Source organism: Manihot esculenta, chromosome 2 (assembly GCF_001659605.2).
Source record: "Manihot esculenta cultivar AM560-2 chromosome 2, M.esculenta_v8, whole genome shotgun sequence".
Lineage (NCBI taxonomy): Eukaryota > Viridiplantae > Streptophyta > Magnoliopsida > Malpighiales > Euphorbiaceae > Manihot > Manihot esculenta.
This window is the reverse complement of record NC_035162.2, coordinates 36,485,947-36,506,748: the sequence shown is the minus strand read 5'-3', so window position 1 is coordinate 36,506,748 and position 20,802 is coordinate 36,485,947. Positions and strand designations below refer to the sequence as shown.

Here is a 20,802-nt window from a genome sequence, read left to right as displayed (position 1 = left end):
GATGAGAGGTTTATTGGATTACTCTAGCTACCACATTTACCCCTCATATATGTCCTACCCACTATACTACATGGCATATCTGCCCTACCCCATATACTTACCTCCACCATATTATTAGAATCCAATATACCCTAATCCAAAAGGTATAGTACCATTACCACCACCTCCCCTTATACAAGCAGTAGTTTCTAAAGGCCAACCACTTAGAACCAACCTATCAGTAGGGAGAAAGGTTAAGATGACATATTACCTAAAGTTGAATGCTCCTAAGTATAAGGAAGGAAATGATTCTTTCAAGTACATAAAGGCAGTAAAGATAATTACAGATAAGTTAGGAGCAAGTGATAGCAGAGCCATTTAAATGGGGTTCACTTTGAAATATGAGAAAGCTAAGGAGAAGTCAAGAACTACATGGAGCCGAAACTGCAGAGCTTATCCTATGAACAATTTGCAAATGAGTTTACAACGTAGGCTTTTCTAGATAGTTATAGAGTTAAAGGTGATAGAATTTGAGCAATTAAGGCAGATTAAAGAGATAAGAGTGGATGAATATACATATAAGATTCTAAATTTGTTATAGTATGTGGAACAGACTTATGACATAAAGCAAAAGAAAGCTAGGATGTATGCATGGGACTTCACTCTAGGTATTCCTTACTGATTTTAGCAATAAAGAAAGAGTGCTTCCACGCTATTTTGGATGCAACTAGGAAGATAAAGGTCAATGCCATCATACAAGGGATAGTGAGATAGCAGGTAGCATAATCATTAGGTTCTAAGGCCTTGGGTACCAAGAAGTTTGATATCTCTTCTCTAAATGCAACCATCACAGGTAGTAAAAAATGGAGTAACTCCATAAAGAAGACTAAGAAGAATAAGTTTTGGAATAAGTTAAAGTCAAGTTTGGGAATGGATAGTGGTTCAAGCTCTAGTTCAGATAGCTCTAGATGTGCGAGGTGTGGAAAGCCACGTAAGGGGCCTTGTAGGTATGAGACTACAACATATTACAAATGTGAATAGGAAGGAAACATGGCACGTAAGTTTTCAAATGCGGTCAAGATGACATAGTCCTAGCAGAGAGCTTCTAGTAGTGTGGCTTAGCCAACAACCTTAGCTACATCTCAAGATATAGGGCGTGGTAAAGGACGAGGGATAACCTCTTTTTCAGTAGGTTCCCAAAGGGAAGGTCCTTCCATACCAACATGGATCTTCATCGTGACATAGCAGGAGGCCAACACATCAAACATAGTGATATCGAATAATTTCACTATTATGTGTTCTGATTTTTATATTTTTACGGACCTTAGTGCCTCTCATTTTTTATTTCTCTAAGGGTCATAGACAGATTTGGGTGTGTTGGCTTCTAAATTTGAGTATTATCTCTAGATCAGTGGGTCTAAGTGTGATCCATCTTCAATAGAAATATAGTTGAGGACATGTACCTTTTACTCAACCTCATAGTTCTAGAGTTAATTGATTTTAACGTCAAAATATAGAAAGATTGACTCTCCACTCACGGTGCCTGAATACGCATAGTTCTAGAGTTAACTGATTTTAATGTCAAAATACAGAAAGATTGGCTCTCCACTCATGGTGGCCGAATACTCTATTCTAACATATGTCATATTAGAATGACTGAAATACACACATTTAAAATTTTATATCATGTATCATAATATTAAAAGTCAGAGCAATGAAATGTCCAAACTTTCCTTATCGCTCTAACTTTTTTAGTTAGATTCTCAAGGTCTCTTGCCCTGTTTGTTATGATGGCTTTAATCTAATTATTTCAATAGCTCTATAGTGGAGTACACACGACGTAAAGTTGAAAGATGTAATATTTTATATGTTATCTAAATTAGTGGCCGCTAATTTTATTGTCGCATGATCGTACATTCTCTCTCGCCTTACTCTTTGAGATTTTATTGAATGAAGGGATGATCATGGGGCGGTAATTGATGATGCAAATAAAAAGGAGAAAAGGAGAAAAGGAGAAAGGGATTATTGATGGTAAGAGAAACACGGAGTGCGAAAAGATTTCAAAATATAATTTGTTTTTGTTCTTTTTTTAATTAGAATTAATATAATAAGAAAATATAAAAAATTTTTTTAATAATATTTAATAATTAAAATTAATAAAAATATGAATTTATAAATTTTTTAAAAAATTATAAATATTTTAATATATTTTTAAAATTAAAAAATTAACAAATGAGTTTGGTATATTACAAAATTAAATAATATTTTTTTTATTTCAAATTACCATTAGAAATTATTATAAAAAAACAATATTTTACATCAGAACTGACAAATGATGCAAGACGAGAAACAATCTGAAACCAAAACAGTTACCTCAATGGAAAAGACTCAAAAACCTAGAAGAGGAGAAGCGAGATGAAGTTAAATTAATAGGTGGAAAAGAGGGGCAAATGTGTAAAATAATTTCTTTAAAATCAATTGTATATTTACTGTTGGAGCTATCAGCTCTTTGCATCGTAGAATATGAATTAAAGTAAATGAATGAAAGTGGAATATATCAATGAAATAAAAAATTATAAGTTCAAGTGATAATTAGAGAGAAACTGAGACTGACTTAGAAAAATTTTGAGAATTATGATTTTTCTAAATTCTTTTTTATATTAATTAGGCTAAGGTAAGTAAATTCAATTTTAATTAAAAAAAAATAAGAGAAAGACGAATCAAATTAATTTAATTCAAATTATTTTTTCAAATATATTACATCAATTTTTAATTGAAAGTTTTGATCGATTTAATATGATTTATATTTAAAAAAAAAAATTAAAATGAATAGTTTATTTTTCTAAAATTAATTATTATTGTCATATTAGACTTAAAAATCTGAATACAATCTGAAATTAGTGCAAAATAAGCCGAAAGGGCCAAGATAAACTGAATCAAGTACATATGTTAAAGTTCGAAGTTTTAAAAAATTATTATTTAATTTTTATAATTTAATAAAATTAACTATTTAGTTCTATTGTAAAAACAGCACTAAATAATTTTTTTCTTTTCATATTATTAATTATTTAATTTCATCCATTAATTAAAAAATTAAATAATTATTATTTTAAAATTATAAAAACAAAGGGTGTGGTTGATATCACTCATGATTTTTATTTTTTATTTTTTAAAATTAAAAATATTTTTTAAATTTTTATTGTTTACTTTTTAAAAACTTTTTGTATAAAAATAAATATAAATTTTTATATAAAAGTATAAAATAAAATATTTTTGAAAAATATGATTTTTTGTAATAAAATAAAAATATAAATAATTATATAAATAATTATACATAATAATAATAATAATAATAAATTATATTTACATAATATATGATATTATAATAAAACAATTATTATTTGATATAAAAAAATTTATTAGATAGTTTATCAGTTTCAAAAGATTTATTAAAATATTCTAAAATTTTAAAAGTATATCAATTATTTTTTCAATGATTTAACCATTAAAAATTATAAAAATAAAATTTATTATTTAGTCTCTATAATATAAAAATTTTCATTAATATTTATTAATTTTAAAAAATATATTAAAACATCCATAAAATTTTATAAAATCTACTAATTAATCATTTCATCAATTCTAATTTATTAAAAAATTTCAAATGTTCACAGTATAAAAAAATTAATTAATATACATTTTTATAAAATTAATAAATTAATTAATAAATTTTTTTATTATAAACACTAAATAATAAAATATTTAATAAAATATTTAATAGTTAAAATTAATGAAAATACTAATTAACATATTTAAAAATTATTAATAAATTTTTTATATTATAAAAGTTAAATAGTAAATTTTTTATAGGAAAAAATCTAAAATTATTTCGATACAAATAAATTAATTAATAGATACTTTTATAAAATAGGACAAATTAATAAATTTTTCATATAAAAATACAAAATAATAAAATATTTAATAATTAAAATAAATAAAAGAACTAATTAGTTGATCGTTTAAAATCTAAAAAACGCTTTAATTTATTTTTTAAAATCAAGAAATTAATTAATAAGTTTTTCTATAATACAATAATTAAATAATAAATTTTTTATAATGGTAAAGTAAAAATATATTTTATAAATTAATTAAATAAGTATATATTTAAAAATATGAAATTGATTAGTGTGATAAAATTTTAATTTTTTAATAATAATCTAATAAATATTGAAAAAAATAATGTGGCTTGATAGAATATACAATAAAAAAATCAATATTTGTAGTTTTTAGATTTATTTTTTTTATTTTAAAAATGTTTTCTAACGAGTAAAAATAAAAATTGCAACACAAATAAATTTTGTATTTATTTAATAAAAAACGACAATAATAATCGTGCTCTAAATTATTATAATTTTAAAATTACAGAAACTTTTAAACTTACATATACTACTTAGAAATAAAAGCATTATAATAATTCATACATACTAATAGTTTAAATAGATAGAATAATTAAATAGTTAACAATTTGAAAAAACAAAGACTATTTAGTATTATTTTAGAACTAAAGGGACTAAATTGTTAATTTGACTCAACCATAAGGACTGAGTAATAATTTTTATATTTATTTAATTTGATCTGCTACAAATTTCCATTTATTTTATTTTTATTTAATACCCAACTGAACCGAACCCATTAAATTAAATATATTTATTTAATTTGGAAATTGTTTTTTAAAAAATATATTAAAATACATAGAAATCAACCTTCACTTTCTTTTAGACAAAAGATTTTGTTTGAATGAACTTACCGAAATGTGATAATTTTATCATGAAAAAGTGGACCAAAGATGTCATTTTTATTGTTAAATGAGAGAGTTAATAAGTAAGATTTTTGAAATTAAATTTAGCTCAACTACCCAATATTTACATTTATTTAAAAAATTAAAGAAAAGGGAAAAAAATGTAGCTACTATTGAAATTGGAATGAATTCAATACCTCTTTATGTTGTTCAACCACCTTCATACATATGCCCATTTTAGGTGAGGAAGATAAAACCTATTCACAAATCAAAGCAAATCATTAGAGTTGGAAACTATTACAAGGAATTCAGTTCCATTTACTTACACATATATATATATATACATAAACAAACACTAACTCTTTCTTATTTGATTTGAAGTTGAGAAACCAGAAAAAGGCAAAAACCAAGTGATGACAGATGTACAGAGAATTCACCCAACTGAGGATTTGGAAGCACCACCAACTTCGCCATTGGTGCCTCCTGGTTCAGCAATTTCAGACAAAGCTACTACTCACGCTCCACCATCACGTCCACCGCCGCCGCCCCCCTTACGCAACAATTTTCCGGCAGCAATCCACGGTGCTATAGAAGCACCAAAGACAAAAAGAAGCTGTTGCTGCAAATGCATATGTTGGACAATAGGCATTATTTTCCTAGCAGTAATTGTTATAGGTGCAGTTTTTGGCATTCTTTACCTTATTTTCCAACCCAAAATTCCCAAGTACTCTGTTGATAGTTTGAAAATAAGTGATCTAAGGCTGAATTGGGACATGACCCTTTATGCTAAATTTGATGTCAAGATCACAGCCAATAACCCCAACAAGAAAATAGGAATTTACTATGAGAAAGGTGGCCACTTGAGGGTTTGGTATGCAGGCACCGAGCTCTGTTCAGGATCTATACCAAAATTCTACCAAGGTCACCAAAACATAACAAAGCTGGACGTGAGCTTGACCGGACAGACGCAGTATGGAAGTAGTTTGATGGCTGCATTACAAGAGCAACAACAAACAGGAAGAATTCCACTGGACCTTAAAGTTAAAGCACCTGTGTCTGTTAAACTTGGAAGATTGAAGCTAAGGAAGGTAAGAATCTATGGGGATTGCATTGTGGTGGTAGATAGCTTATCTACCAATAATCTTGTTAGCATTAAAACTAGTAAATGCAAGTTTAGGTTGAAGCTCTGATTTTCTTTTTATTTTTATATATTTGCATTCGGTTCCCTATTTTTTAAATTTTATGACAATCCATTCATTTATTTTCATAATTTCATTTATATTTGTATTTTAATTGAACATTGAGTTCTCTTTTTTTTTCTTTTTATTTATTTATTTTGAAAATGTATCCACCATCTAATAATTTTCAACATCCCAAATATGTAAAATTCCTCAAAGAAGAACATCCTAAAGTTCCTTTCTAGAGATACCATGAAATGGCGGCCCGACTTAATTAACAGTGAATTTGATCAATAAACCTATTACATGAATGTGTTCTAATAACATAACAACTGGATTACTGCATCCTCAACTAATGTGTAGTTCTTGAAAAAGACACAGCTATATCAAAGTGCTCTTAACATGTGTACAGCTACTTGTCAAGAAATGCACAAGTGAGGCTTTTTTTACTCACCAAGGCTATAGATATCATTAGTTTATCAGTAATTAATGCAAATTATGCATTTAATCACCAGTTAATGCCCTGGGTCTGTGCTCAATGGTAGACAAGGACATCCCAGTCTGAGAAACTGCTCTCACAAAAGCCATGTTTGCTGTTAAAGTTGGCGCATGCCAATGATCACCAGTTCCAAAAACCACCTTGTTCTTCAATGCCAGCTTTCTAGTTGTGGGAAGCCACATAACGCGTTCTGAAGGACTATCAGGCACAACCCTGCTCCAAATTGTTTGTCAGTATTAACGTACAAAATTACATAGATGATGCACTGTTAGAACCCAAAATGAAATGTGAAATTCAGTGAGCAGAACGTCACATAGCCCTGCAACTCAAATCAATCTCAAGTAGCTGTACTCAGCCAAAGATTAAACCAACATACTTGTGTTGCATTCCACTAATCTCAACCAGCACTTTTTATTCTGAGAATCCAAATTCATGCTAAGTTTTGGGATCTCTCTCTCTCTCCCTTCTTCCCAGAAAGGAAAAAAAGGAAAACACAAAAGCTATTTTCTTTTTCCCCCCTTCCAAGTTAGCTATTGCCAAAAGCATGGAAATATACTAAGGGCAATCTCATGTTAATGATAAGAACAGAAATGACAAAAGAGATAAACGACACTGTTTCTTAAATTGAGGAATAACAAAGCCATAGAGAAGAACATGTTTCAGTGCAGCATGCTCATTTTAGGATAGAACCTTATTGATCTGGTATTGCAAGCAACTAGAGAAGAATGAGGAAGAGAGGAAAAAGCATATAGAGAAGGAAAGAAATAAAGGAAGATGAGACTTCTAGAGAGAAGAATATATTTCTTATTGATAAAGTTCTAGAGTGCCTATACTGAGAGTTCCAGCTCTCTAACCTGCTTCCCTACCAGAATCCCAGCTGTACTTCTAATGACTACCTATAACAGATTTAGACAGGATTGGCTGAAAATGGGGGGAATAACCACCTATAACAGATTTAGACAGGACTGGCTGAAAGTGGGGGATATTCAGAATTGATTATTGCTTTTAATAGGAAGTACTAGACTATGAGTACAACTGAGGCTGATATGTAATTTTAATTGATGACTTCAGATCTGGTTCATAATTAAGGGTTTTTTGGTTTACATTTTTGCACAAAGATTTGGCTGCTTGGTGCAATCAAGACATCCACGAGCAAAGTACCAAGATTTTGAGAATCATATAAAATAATATAAAAATATTTATATCCGTAGAAATAAGCTTTTTAATGCATTGTTAAGTTTAATAATCAAATTACTGTAATTTTGAATATTGATACAAAAAATTTTAAATTTTTCACAATTTTGCGATTCAATCCAAATGTTTAAAAGTTAGTACAATTGTCCAAATATGCAAACTTTATTGCAATTTCATCCAATTTTGAAACTTAAATTGGAGAAGATATGTCTTACTGCGTGACAAGGCCATGTGGCTTGTTTTTTGTTTTTTCTGACTCATATAACACCTATTTACTAAAAAATCCAAACTTTTCGCTATTTAGCGATTTAAGCCAAATAGTTAAAAGCTAATGCACTCAAAATCTCTAAATTTATCCTCTTTCATCGTTAAATTTCCAAAACCCCATTATTGTTATTCTTCATCCTCGTCTGATTTTGTACAAGACTGCAAGAGACACGACAGGTTTTGATCAAATCAAATTTAGACCATTTTATCATGTTGTTATTAATGTTAATTTACACTTTTTCTGCTTAATTCTGTGGTTTTGATCTTATTTTGCAGAAAATGGTGTAAAGAGGTAATTTGGCGAAAATGCCCTTAAAACTGCCAAAAGAGGATAAAGGAGAACGAGTTGTTTGCCCAAGTCAAGTTGCAGCTGAAGTGAAGATAAATAAGGAAAGTGCTAAATAAGAAAAGTGATAAATAACGAAAGTACAGTCAGCAGAGTAATTTGAAATTCAAATTTCAAATCTTCACGAAGTCTTTCCCTTATTCAGGAAGCCAAAGAAGATGCACATTCAAAATTCAAAATTCAGCTTGTTTAGGAAGCCAAATCTCAAGAAGACATACTTGCCTCCCAAGTAATCAAGATTCAAAATTCAAAATTCAAAAGAAGGCTCCACCTCATCTAGGACAACACTCCCACACTATAAAAGCATAAGGAGCCGCCCATCTTCCTCTACTCTCCACCCTTGGACAAGATTCGGCCACTCCTTCTCCTTCACTCCAAGCCGCCGACCACTCTATCTTCTTCTTCTCTTTCTTTATTTTGTGTTTTGTTTCGGCCATGAGTGGCGAAAACCTTTTTTTCTAGTTGAAAATTATGTGAAACTTTAGTTGTTTTATGGATTGGAAGGTCTAAACATACATTGTTTATCTTTTGTTTTTCAATATTTATGCAATTTCATGCTTAATTCCATTGTTGCTTTGTTGTTTAGATCAATAGGGCCCATTGATTCTTGATTGCAAAGTGATAATTTGTTAGTTTGGATAGTTTTAAGTCCATAATTGCTTGGATTATTCAAACACAAGTAACTCTTGGTGTAAAAACTAAGGAAATTGCATGATCTAGCAATATCACCATGCGTTTGGGTAGCTAGAATTAGGTCTCTATTTCTTAATGCAATTGACAGTTGTTAGATGCCAAAGGCCTAAGGACGTTCCTTGGCAACTTATTGATTAGTGATTAGTTAAAGGACGTTCCCTAATTAATTTATGCTTAAGGAGGGATATGGTGGTGAGAAGCGTCTTTCATCTCCATAACTAATTTATTGAATCAAATAAAGGAACCTAAGTGTCAATGATCAATCCCAACAACTGAAGTGGATCAAATTCTTCAACTAGAGCTTTTCTCATTATTGCATTTCTTTACGTCAATTATTTGCTTTACTTTGTTGCTTTCAGTATTAGTTTAATTCATCAATCTCAAAACCCTCCCATTTATTTTACTTTTAGTTTGTTTACTTGGTCTTGATAAGGAAAATAGGTAAGTATCAATTCCCTGTGGATTCGATCTTTTTGCCACTATCTACAGTTGTAAAATTGTTAATAACCAAAAAGGTTATTTTTGACCGGCTTCGACAACCGCACAGTCAGGTTTCTTCTTATTTTCTGATTCTAAGTCACTTAATTTGTTTGGGTTTCAATCATGGCTACTCTCGATAGAGTGTATGTGCTTGTATCTCGTGCAAACTTATGCTATTGGACAGTATCAAGAGGGCTGAAATTTGCAAGACCAATGGCACAACCGTAGACAATGATACTACAATTTTTGTTTCTAATGATATTGAAATGGTTCTTGCAAAGCAAACAGCAAAATTTATTGCGATGGTTAACTAACAAAGTCTTTGGAAGGGAAGAAAGCAACAAATATGAGACTTTTGTAATATACAGTTAACTATTGGCAAATGGGAAGAAGTTGGAATTGTAATCCCTTGCATTAGACCGGAAGAGGGTAAAGAAAAATAAGGGTTTTGGGAATTGAGGAGTGAAGGAGGATAAATTTTGGGATTTTGAGTTAAATTGTAACAACTTTTAAAAGTTTGGATTAAATTACAAAATAGCAAAAATTTTTAGATTTTTTTTGTGAAGATAGGTATTATATGAGTCAAACAAAAAATAATAAAATATGCACCTTATCAAGCCATACTTTTTCCAATTCAAGTTTTAAAATTAGATACAATTGTAATAATATTTGCAAATTTGGACAATTATACCAAATTTTAATGATTTGGATTAAATAGCAAAATGGTGAAAAGTTTTGAATTTTTTTTATGTAAATAGGCCAATTTAATATTTTGATGTATATATATTTAACTTTGTACATGATAGCATAATCTCAATTTTGAGAAGTTGTATATACAAATAATAGAAATATACTAATTACTACTATGAAAAACATTATATACTCTTTTGTCATTCTGCTCTATTTGAAACTAATTTCACATCACCACTATCACACTTATGTACCGAGGCCTTTTGATGAATGATATACAGAAATTTGCTCATATTTATGACAATAACAACATAACAAAATTTGCTCAAAATTTTTCATAGTCCTATGTTGATCAACATAGAAGGTCCCTAATTAGGAGGATTCAAATCTTTGGGATTCTAATTAGGCTTGATTATAAGGCTTGATTATAGAGATTTTATTGACATTACAAATATTCCTAATTTAGATTGATTTTTTGTGTATAAATACTCAAAACTTATAAAGTTCAATTCAATTGGAATACAATAAAAAAATTTTTTCAAAATTTTTTATGGTATCAAAGTTTTACCAATATTATTTAGTATAAGATTTCTTGGTACTATTCACAGACTTAGAGTTTTTATAAGTCAAGCTTCTAGGCGACTCTATAAAGGGAGTCAATCGACACCGCCTATACCAAGAGAATACCCATTGGATTTCCAGCCTTTTCCCAACGATGCGCCTCAGTTTCGGCCATGCATGTGAGAGATGCCCTTTTGCGACGGTGCTCCTTTCCGATGACCCCTTCACGTCGCGCCTCTGACCAGCCCAATCCCATGCCTTTTCGCCTCTGCTTCTCCCGTAAACAGTAGTTCTTTACCTAGTTTGAAAAAAAAAGAGTAGTTTTTCTTCTCCTTGAAATGACAGACAAGAAAGTGACTAACGTGAAAAATGTAAGGGCCTTTGATAATATTTTTGTTTTATCTATTGATTTTACTCCATAGATTATTGATTCTGGCGCAAATAGACACATGATGGGCTCCTCTAAAGGCTTCCTTAATTATCTTTCATGTCTACAAAAAGATACTGTCAAAATAGCCGATGGTTCCTTCACTCCTGTTTCTGGAATCAATTCTATTGTTTGTACTCCAAATATCAAGCTATCCTTTGTTCTTAATGTTCCTTGTTTCTTTGTTAATCTTTTATCTATTAGTGTTCTCACCAAAACACTTAACTGTAAAATTGAATTTTTTTCCTGACCATTGTGTTATTCAGGACCTTCAAATTGGGAAGAAGATAGGTAATGGTAGATTGCACAATGGCTTATATATGTTGGAAGAGAATCTGAGTTTGAATTCACCTCGGACTCTTTTTGAAAGAAATCAAGATGTCAATCAAGAAATCATGTAGTGGCATCGATGGTTAGGGCACCCATCATTCTTTGTTTTAGAGAAACTTTACCCTAATTTATTTTTCAAGAACCAATGTGATTCTTCAGTTTGTGATGCTTGTAAGTATGCTAAGCATACAAGAACCTTTATCCCTCCAATAACAATTGGAGTACGATCCCTTTTGTGACTATCCATTCTGACGTTTAGAGACCTAATCAAACAGTCTCACTATCTGATAATCATTGGTTTGTTACTTTTATTGATTGTTACACTCGCATAACTTGGGTTTATTTAATAAAGGCAAAGAGTGATGTGATTTCTTGTTTTCAATCTTTTTACAAGATGATTTGTACTCAATTTGATGCTAAAATAAAAGATTTGAGAACAGATAATGGTACAAAGTACATGGATGGCCGTTTTTCTACTTATCTGGAGTCTAATGGGATACTGAATCAAACTAGTTGTCCTTACGCTAGTGCCCAAAATGGTGTTGTTCGAAGAAAAAATAGACACCTGTTAAAAGTAGCCTGATCTCTCATTTTCACCGTAAACCTTTCAAAAACCTATTGTGGAGATACAATGTTAGCCGCAACTTATCTTATTAATAGAATGCTTCTCAAAGCGCTTGCCTTTAAAAGCTCTTTAGAGGTATTACAAGGGAAAAATACTTATATTATTCCACCAAAAGTGTGTAGATGCATTTGTTTTGTTCATACTAGGACAGGTGGAAAGCTCAATCCGAAGGCTCTTAAATGTGTGTTTGTAGGGTACTCTCCCATAAAGAACGGTTACAAGTCTAGAAAATACTATGTTAATATGGATATTATATTTAGAGAGACTGAACCTTACTTCAGTACTACTCCATCACCTCTTCAAAGGGAAAACAATGAGAGAGATGATTTCTAGTCCTATAACTCTAGAGGGTTTTACTCTAGAGGAGACTAATATAGAGGGAGAGACTATTGGTGATTAGGAAAAGATAATCGGGCGTTTGGATAAATCAGATTTAAGGAGATACTCAAGAAGAGATACAGCAGAAACAAAAAATTATGCAGCCTACTCAGTGTCATGAATTTCTCCATTTAATGAGTCATCTCTAAACCTTGAACCCATTGATAATCTGAATAAACCCATTGTTCAAAGAAAAGGAGTTAGGTCTTGCACAAAACACTCTACTTCTACTTTCTCTCTTATGATTTTTTGTCTCCATCCTATAGAGCATTTGTTTTGTCTATTTCCTCTGTGTCTATCCCACGGGATTAGAAGAAAGCTCCCAAAGATTCTAATTGAAAGGGAGCAATGATTGAAAAAATAAAAGTCTTGGCTAAAAATAAGACCCGAAAGTTGATGTCTCTTCCACTTGAAAAAAACCAGTTGGCTACAAATGGGTGTTCACAGTGAAACACAAAGCAAATGGATCAATTGAAAGACTCAAGACCAGACTAGTTGCTAAGAGCTACACTCAAACCTAATGGAGTGGATTACCAGGAGACATTTGCCCATGTTGCCAAAATGAACTCAATCAGAGTATTGTTATCTTGCGCTGCCAATCTTGACTAGGACCTACAATAATTTCATGTGAAAAATGTATTCCTCCATGGGAACTTAGAGAAAGAAGTGGATATGAAAATTCCTTCTGGATTTGCTGATGAAAAAACACAAGAAAAGGTGTGCAGGCTAAAAAAAGCTTTGTATGGGTTGAAGCAGTCACCCAAAGCTTGGTTTGATCGATTCAGCAGAGTTATGATTTCCTTGGGCTATCAAAAGAGCAATGCTGACCATACCCTATTTATCAGACATCACAAGAGTAAATTTACTCTTCTCATAATCTATGTTGATAACATAGTAATGATAGGGGATAACATTGAATAGAAGACTCGACTGAAGAAGCATTTGGCTCAGGAGTTTGAAATTAAAAATCTAGGAAAACTTCAATATTTCCTGAAAATCGAGGTTGCCAGATCAAACAAGGGAATGTTTATTTCTCAGAGAAAATACATTATGGGTTTTTTGGAAGAAACTAACATGTTAGACTGCAAACCAGCAAAAACTCTCATTGAGAGCAATCACGAGCTATAAGCAGGGAGTGGTGAATCAGTGAATATTGGTAGATATCAAAGGTTGGTAGGCAGACTAATTTATCTTTTGCATACTTGACCAGACATAGTATATGCAGTCAGCTTAGTCAATCAGTTTATGCATGATCCTCCTGAGTCTCACATACAAGCTGTTTTTTGCATTTTGCAATACTTGAAGTCTGCTCCTAGAAAAAGGTCTCCTATTCTCTAAACACGGTCATCTCAACATACACGCATTTACAAATGCATATTGAGCTAGATCACTTGATGATAGGAGGTCAAACACTGGTTACTGCACACATGTGGGAGAAAATCTTGTCACTTGGACAAGCAAAAAGCAAAGTGTTGTTGCTCGATCAACTGCTGAGGTAGAATATAAAACGATGGCACAAAGTGTTTGTGAACTCCTATAGTTGCAGAGATTGTTGGAGGAATTGAAATTGTTGGAGAGGGACAAACTCTTTTTGCACTTTGACAACAAAGCTACTATCAGCATAACTCATAACCAAGTTCAACATGACCGAATGAAGCACATAGACATTGATTGACACTTCATTAAAGAGAAGTTAATAAATAGTGTCTTGAGATTAGATCATATGACTTCCGATGAATAGCTAGCTGATGTGTTTATCAAAGGGCTCAACAACAAGACCTGTCACACCTTGATTTGCAAGTTGGACATATATGATATCTATGCACCAACTCGATGAGATGTTGACTAACATAGAAGATTCCTAATTAGGAGGATTTAGATATTTGAAATCCTAATTAGATTTGATTATAAGGCTTGATTATAGAGGTTTTATTCTTATTGTAAATATTCCTAATTTAGGTTAGATTCTTTGTGTATAAATACTCAAACCTTGCAAAGATCAATTCAATTGGAATAGAATAAAAAATTCCTCCCAAAATTCTTCATCCTATGGCACGAAAAAAAGATCCAAAATGGAATCTATAATATTTTGAACTACGTATATCAACTTACTCTTGAACCATGCTAGATCAAATCAGACTCAATAGCTTAAGAAAAGAATAATATGTTAAATAACTTACATGAGGCATTTCAGAATCTTATCAGCTCTTAACTTCTCATTAGATCCTCCGCATAATGAAACCAACTCTTTGAACTCTGCTAGAACACTTTCACATATCATGCCTCTCTTTCCAGATATTACACCAGCCAGTTCTGCATGTATTGGATTCTGAATTTCAGACAAGACCTGCAAGAGGTTGAGAAAAGAGTTATTCAAACTGAAATGGGACAATAATATGCACTACAAAAGTTTCTTTTTTCCCTAATGAAAACTTTTTTGGAATCTGTTAGAAGGCGTATTGAAGTTCAGGGCTCCAAGATGAAAACTCCCCAGTAAAAATAGTCTATCAAAATTACCATACAATAGCAGTTGATTGGTAAATGCGTTGCATCATTATAGGACATATCATACTGAATGTCGTTTCCATGGTAAACAAGGATACCCACCATTGATTATTGACTCTCATTCAATGCTAGAGAAAAAAAAAGAAAGATAGGCTTACTATAGCACATATCTTAGTGAATGCCATTCTCATGGTGATATGTCAAACAAGGTTATCCACAATTGTTTACAATCCATCATTAAATGCTTGGACAGAAAAGATGGTTTAACAAGTACACCAATGCAAAATGTTTGCAAATTTCTCAAATATAGCCACTTTTATATTTGCATCAACTATATATAGCAACTTTGACATTTGCATCTATATCGCCAACCCTTAACAACCGCAAATTGAATGCATTAATTATCAGAAAATCCTTCCAAATCTACTTTGATCTTCTACCTCTACCTCCTCGCCTTTCTCACTTCAATCACATGTCTCTCTCTAGTCCATCCATATCACTCCCTACATCAATTTTATTTTTCCTAGTCCACTTATGCCTCTTTCTGCTACTTGCACCAATTCTACCTCTACCTCTGCACACACCTGCACGAAAATCAGTTGCTGGAAACTACAGTTCATATGCATGCACTCCCAATTTAGGATTACTTAAGATGGCCATAATTGATACAGATTTTAAAGTTGATGCCTATAACTGAAAAAATAAAAGAAATGGTTGTAATTGAAAATTTTATCTAAGTTTTGGAATTAATGTAATCAGTAAATTCCAAAAAAAAAAATGGAGTGTACTTAAGGAAACCAGAAATATTAATATTGTAATGAAGAAAATAAAATAGTTAAGAATACTATGTCAATCAATTTGATTAGCAACAAGCATTGCCATCACAACACATTTAGAGATTAAGCAGAAGTGTAGGGAGCACAATTTCTGCATTCTCGCATAAGAAGTGATGCTGCAAGACAAGCCAATGTGTCCACTTTTATCGTATGATTTTTCTTTCAGTGTCACCCGCTTAACTTGAATTAAATTAATATAGCAGGCTGGTTCTTACTTAGCACTAATTGTGACATATTCAAGATAAACGACGAGAGCCAACTCAAAAAAGTTCTGCCAAAAGGTTGTATTCTTCCTACTTTTATTTCCGCACGAAGTTTTATTGTACATTAAACAGCCAACACGGACACCAGCAGCACTATCCATTTAGTCCATGCAAACCATATCAATCCCAATGAATATACAAGCAGAAAGAGCATAACTTACACTAAAATATGAATAAAGAATATGAAAATTTTGTGGCCTTGGATTAATATTAGAAAGAAGCATAAAACCAAAATGTAAACCTTACCTGCGCAATCACAAACTCAACATTGCCCTTAAACCGCTGTCTCAATTCAATCTCTGGCGTGGCCAAAAGTTTCTCACTACAACCATTGCTGATGCCTGATACAAGAGCAATAAGCGCTGTTGTGTCAAAATTTATAAGGTCACCGTCGGGTTTAGCTTTGAGAGACCATATCTTGATTCTTGAAATAAGAGAACAAAACCCATCATCATCCAAGTTCACTTTGGTCTGCTCTTCTTGTTCTTGCAGCTCCAGCCCAACAGAATCAACAACTGATTCTTGCATAGACCCGCATTCGGAATTCCTATCAACCTTTATCTCAAGGAAAAGCGAATCTTTATATGATGTTTGAAGAACATTTATCCAATCGCCTTCCAATTCCTCGCAGAAATCAACCTCAAATGCCCCAAATTCATCACAAATCTTCTCTAAGAAAAAATCACCAAGTCCACGAGAAAAGAAAAGAAGAATTGAAGAAGGTCTGGATATCTGGGCAGACCGGGCAGCACCAAGGAGTCGTTCAATTCTCGATTTTGAGTATAAATCCCAAGAAAGATACTTGGGATTTCTATGGGAAGCAATGATCCATACTGGGTTTTTATTGACAGTACAAACTACGTCAACATGTATAGTGAATGCTTTCGAAGAAGAAGACGACGACGACACAGAAATTGGCTTGCAAACACGCGAAACCGCCGTCACAAATGGCTGCTCAAGAAGGTAAACGACGGCCTCCAGGTGGCCAACGTTGACACTGCAAAATCACAGAAGATTGATAAATGAGCGAATTGGGTATCTATAAAATCACAAAAGAAAGACGACGAATGAGCAAATTGAGATAAAACGTTTGGAGCAATAGAGAAGAAAGGGAAGAACCTGAGCGAAAGTGTCGAAGGAGGAGGGGATCGACAGAGGAAATGGAGCTCAGACAGAGCCAACTTGAGGAGAGTACGGGAGCATGAAGTGGCGAGAGAAGGTAATCTATGAATTCTATCTATGAGTGTTTGGCATCTATCTCTTGCGAATTGAAGTTCGTTTTCAGCCATCTAATGCTTTGGATGTCAGATTTTGCAGCAAATTTTTCTTTGTATTTGTAATGAACATGAGCACCGCGCAGCAGCCGCTTAGTGGCGAGGAATTTTTTAGGAAAAATTAATTTAAAATAATCTGTTTTAGATTTTATTTTTTTTGACGTAATTGCATTAAAAAATCTATATGGCTAAAAATATAAAGTGTACAAGTTCATTTTAAAAATATATAAAAAAATCAGTATAAATAGCATAAAATAAAATAAAAAATTATCATATCAGTAAAATTTAAAATATAATTAATTAAAATTTAAAAGTTCAAAATTTAATTAATAAATTTTTAAAATTTAAAATCTCACTGTAAATTTTTTAAAATATAATTTTTTGTATTATTTCTTCTAAAAGTTAAAATTTTTAATATTAAAACATAATTTATATTATTTTTATAAATTTTTTATTTTTATCAATTTAGTAATATTAATTGTATTTTAATTTAATCTCAAATTAATTTATCTTTTAAATTATTTTCTTTGAAATCTACATTAATTATTATTGTAGTTTAAAAAAAAGTGTATGATCGATCATATATATATATATATATTATATTTTATAATTTGAAATATAAATTAATTTAAAATTATTTCATGTAATTTATATATGAAAATATAAAATAATAAAATAGGTATAACTATTTTTTTTAGTATTTTTTAAATAATATTTTTTTACTTTCAAATATATTGTTAATTATAATTTTTTTAAAAACTACAATAATAATTAGTATATATTTCAGAAAAAAATAATTTAGAAAATAGATTAATTTAAAATTAAAATAAAATAAAATTGATATCACTAAAGCATTGATAAAATTAAAAATTTTATAAGATTAATTATTTTTTAATATTATAAGTTTTAATTTTAGAAGAAATGACAAAAAACCCTAACCTTTAAAAAACAGATAATTATATTCTGAATTTTAAAAATTTACTAAATAAATCCTAAACTTTTAAGTTTTAACAAATTATATTCTGAACTTCGCTAATGTAGAACTGAAGCAATTTCTTTAATTTTTAATAAAAAATCTGATATTAGAATGTAATTGAAGCAAATATAAAAATATGAGATTTAATTGATTAATCATAAAAAGTAAGGTATAATTGTAAAATTAAAAAATAATGGAGTTTTTTAATCATTAACTCAATATTATATTATATATTGTATGTTATTATTATATCATATGGTTTTGGATTACTATATCTCTGGGATAAATAGATAGTGTTTGGTTTTGGAGTTATAGGAGATGGTGCTTGGGGTGTCTCTATATGTTCGATATTTGTAATTGCTTCGTGGTTTTTATCTATTTTTTCTTCTATTCTATCTAATTGTTTTCCTATTATATGTAATGATACATTAGTCCAGTTATTTTGTAAATTAATTTCTCTTATGTTGTTATCCTCTATATTGTTCGTATTTACAATTGGTTGCATTCCATGAGATATTTGGTTTTGTCTAAAAAAAACTCTATCTAATGGTGGTCTTTCACATTCATGGGCTAGATCACTAACTTCTCCTGAATTACCTACTTTGTGCCATTTATGGATTTTCTTTTCTAATACATTTAATTTCTTGTCATGAAAGTATTTTAAATATGTGAAAAATGGTATAGTTGTTTTTACTTGTTCACTAAATGCAAAGAATTGTTTTTTAATTAAACTTTGTTCTTTTCTGGAATAGGTTTGCAAAAATAGGTCCCTTTTCCCCTGGTTTTGATCTGACATATAGTCAGCCTGAATGAGGTCTTTATCAAGGGTGAAAGGTTGGGTTAAGGTATTAATAGTAAAATCACTATCTTCATATGGTTGACTAAATTGGCCTTGTCGAAAGACACCTTCTTGTATTTTAATACCTTGCGTAGTATGTTGTGGTTTTGTATGTTGGTCAAATGTTTCTTCTATTGGTTTAGTTCCAGAGGTTTCTCCTACAAAAGGTCCTTGATAATGAGGAAGAGGAATAGTAGAGTCTTCTGATATACTATTATCTGGTTGTATCTCTATACTATGTCTTCTACGAGATGTATCTAAAGAATGTCGAGAGGGTTGGTATATATTAGGAGTTGCTTGTCTAAAAGAGTTTGATCTCTTATATTTTAATTCTAATGATCCATCATTATTTTGAATGATATAGTCTATTTCTTTATTTTCCTTAAAAGGTTTGTTAGGGATTGTTTTGACTGGATATTTCCAGCTTTCTGGTAAAGTTACATCTTTCCATTGTATAGTTCTGGGGATGGTTATATTTGCTTTGGATTGATCAATTTCCCAGAATATTGTTTCTCCGTCTGTCCTTTTATGATTTATAGCATTATGACATAAACCTGTATTCATTATTTTATAATTCAATCTATAAAATACTTCATATATGTGAGATCCTTTTAACATATTATAATTATGAGTTAGAATATCTAATGTTAAAATTTTCATTATATGAGGGTCTGTTAATGATATGGTAAAATTTGGAAAACAATTTGAATAAATTGGTCCATTTGTTAGACTCGTTTCAAATAATCCTAATAATGAATCTTTATAATTCATATGTCTACAATCACGTAGAGCTACATGCATGCTGGTATTTAACCCTTCAACAGTTAATGGTTTTATAGCAATTTGTACTAGGCCTATGTGCATAAATTTATAACCTTGGTTTAAATATTTTAATATCGTTTTTTGACTTAATAAACTCATAGATTGTTTATCAGCATATAAGGGTATAACTTTTTCTTTTGTTTTAATTGTTCTAGCTGATTTGAAATCTAATATACCTGTTTTATAAATTGTCTCTACTGGTGTCTTTGGAGGTTTCCAATTTGTTAATTGTTGGTCATTCCATATATTTTCTCTTGATAATATTGTTTGATTATGATCTATATTAATATTTAAATCATTTATGAGTTCGTCATCTGGTCTCCTAGAGCTAGAAGATCTATTTCTCCTAAACATATTCATCTTAAATTTCTAGGGTCTTCACATACACTTCCTTCTCTACTCACACTGCAGGTCTTACCACTCTCTGCCTGACTTATGGTTTTCGTGACACAGTTCCAACCCTAAAACTTTAATTTGAATTGTTTAAGATCCATAGAGTCTTCACAGGCTCTGATACCATTTTAAATATTTATCAATTATGTAGTACGATTTTCCCAAGAAATCATTACTACATACCAGACAATTTCCAAAAATCTCAACAATTCTATGAAACAATTCTCAGCAATACTTGTTCTATAGTTATTCATAATAATTATGATCCACAAAATCCCAACAAATTAAAGTATTGTAAAGTCAGAATTTTGAAAGTATGGACTTTAACAGATTGGGGTCTTGAACCTCACAAAATGAGAGAGATGATTATGACCATTGGACAAATGAAACAAAATATCAAGTATAATTACTATGATTATCAGATTGCTTGGGAAAGAACCTTTTTCAAGC

At 30.8% G+C, this 20,802-nt stretch overlaps 2 protein-coding genes across 8 annotated transcripts in view; one reads left to right on the top strand and one right to left on the bottom strand.

Moving 5' to 3' along the window:
* Nucleotides 1–17,411, bottom strand: part of LOC110609389 (UPF0415 protein C7orf25 homolog) — a 30,918-nt gene extending 13,507 nt beyond the window's left edge. For 5 of the 7 annotated variants that reach the window (XR_006349142.1, XR_006349145.1, XR_006349146.1 and 2 more), the window contains exons 1-6: nt 17,169–17,411; nt 16,296–17,046; nt 14,626–14,792; nt 6,410–6,667; nt 5,220–5,396; nt 4,975–5,034 (exon numbers count right to left, since the gene is read on the bottom strand). Coding sequence is in view for 1 of the 7 variants with exons in the window: in XM_021748931.2 (XP_021604623.1) it covers nt 6,460–6,667; nt 14,626–14,792; nt 16,296–17,046; nt 17,169–17,338 (1,296 nt within the window). In the remaining 6 variants the exon portion in view is untranslated. Of the gene's footprint in view, nt 1–4,974; nt 5,035–5,137; nt 5,397–6,089; nt 6,668–14,625; nt 14,793–16,295; nt 17,047–17,168 lie in introns of those variants that run through there. The other 2 variants (XR_006349147.1, XM_021748931.2) reach the window with 2 other exon arrangements.
* On the top strand, nt 5,191–6,028 carry LOC110609391 (NDR1/HIN1-like protein 6). Its single transcript, XM_021748937.2, has one exon. The coding sequence runs from the start codon at nt 5,191–5,193 to the stop codon at nt 5,965–5,967; it is 777 nt and encodes a 258-aa protein (XP_021604629.1). The 3' UTR covers nt 5,968–6,028.
* Nucleotides 17,412–20,802: the final 3,391 nt, after the last annotated feature.

What these genes read in the sequence shown, in the direction of transcription:
- LOC110609391 (XM_021748937.2), top strand. Translation starts at nt 5,191, where the DNA reads ATGACAGATGTACAGAGAATTCACCCAACTGAGGATTTGGAAGCACCA.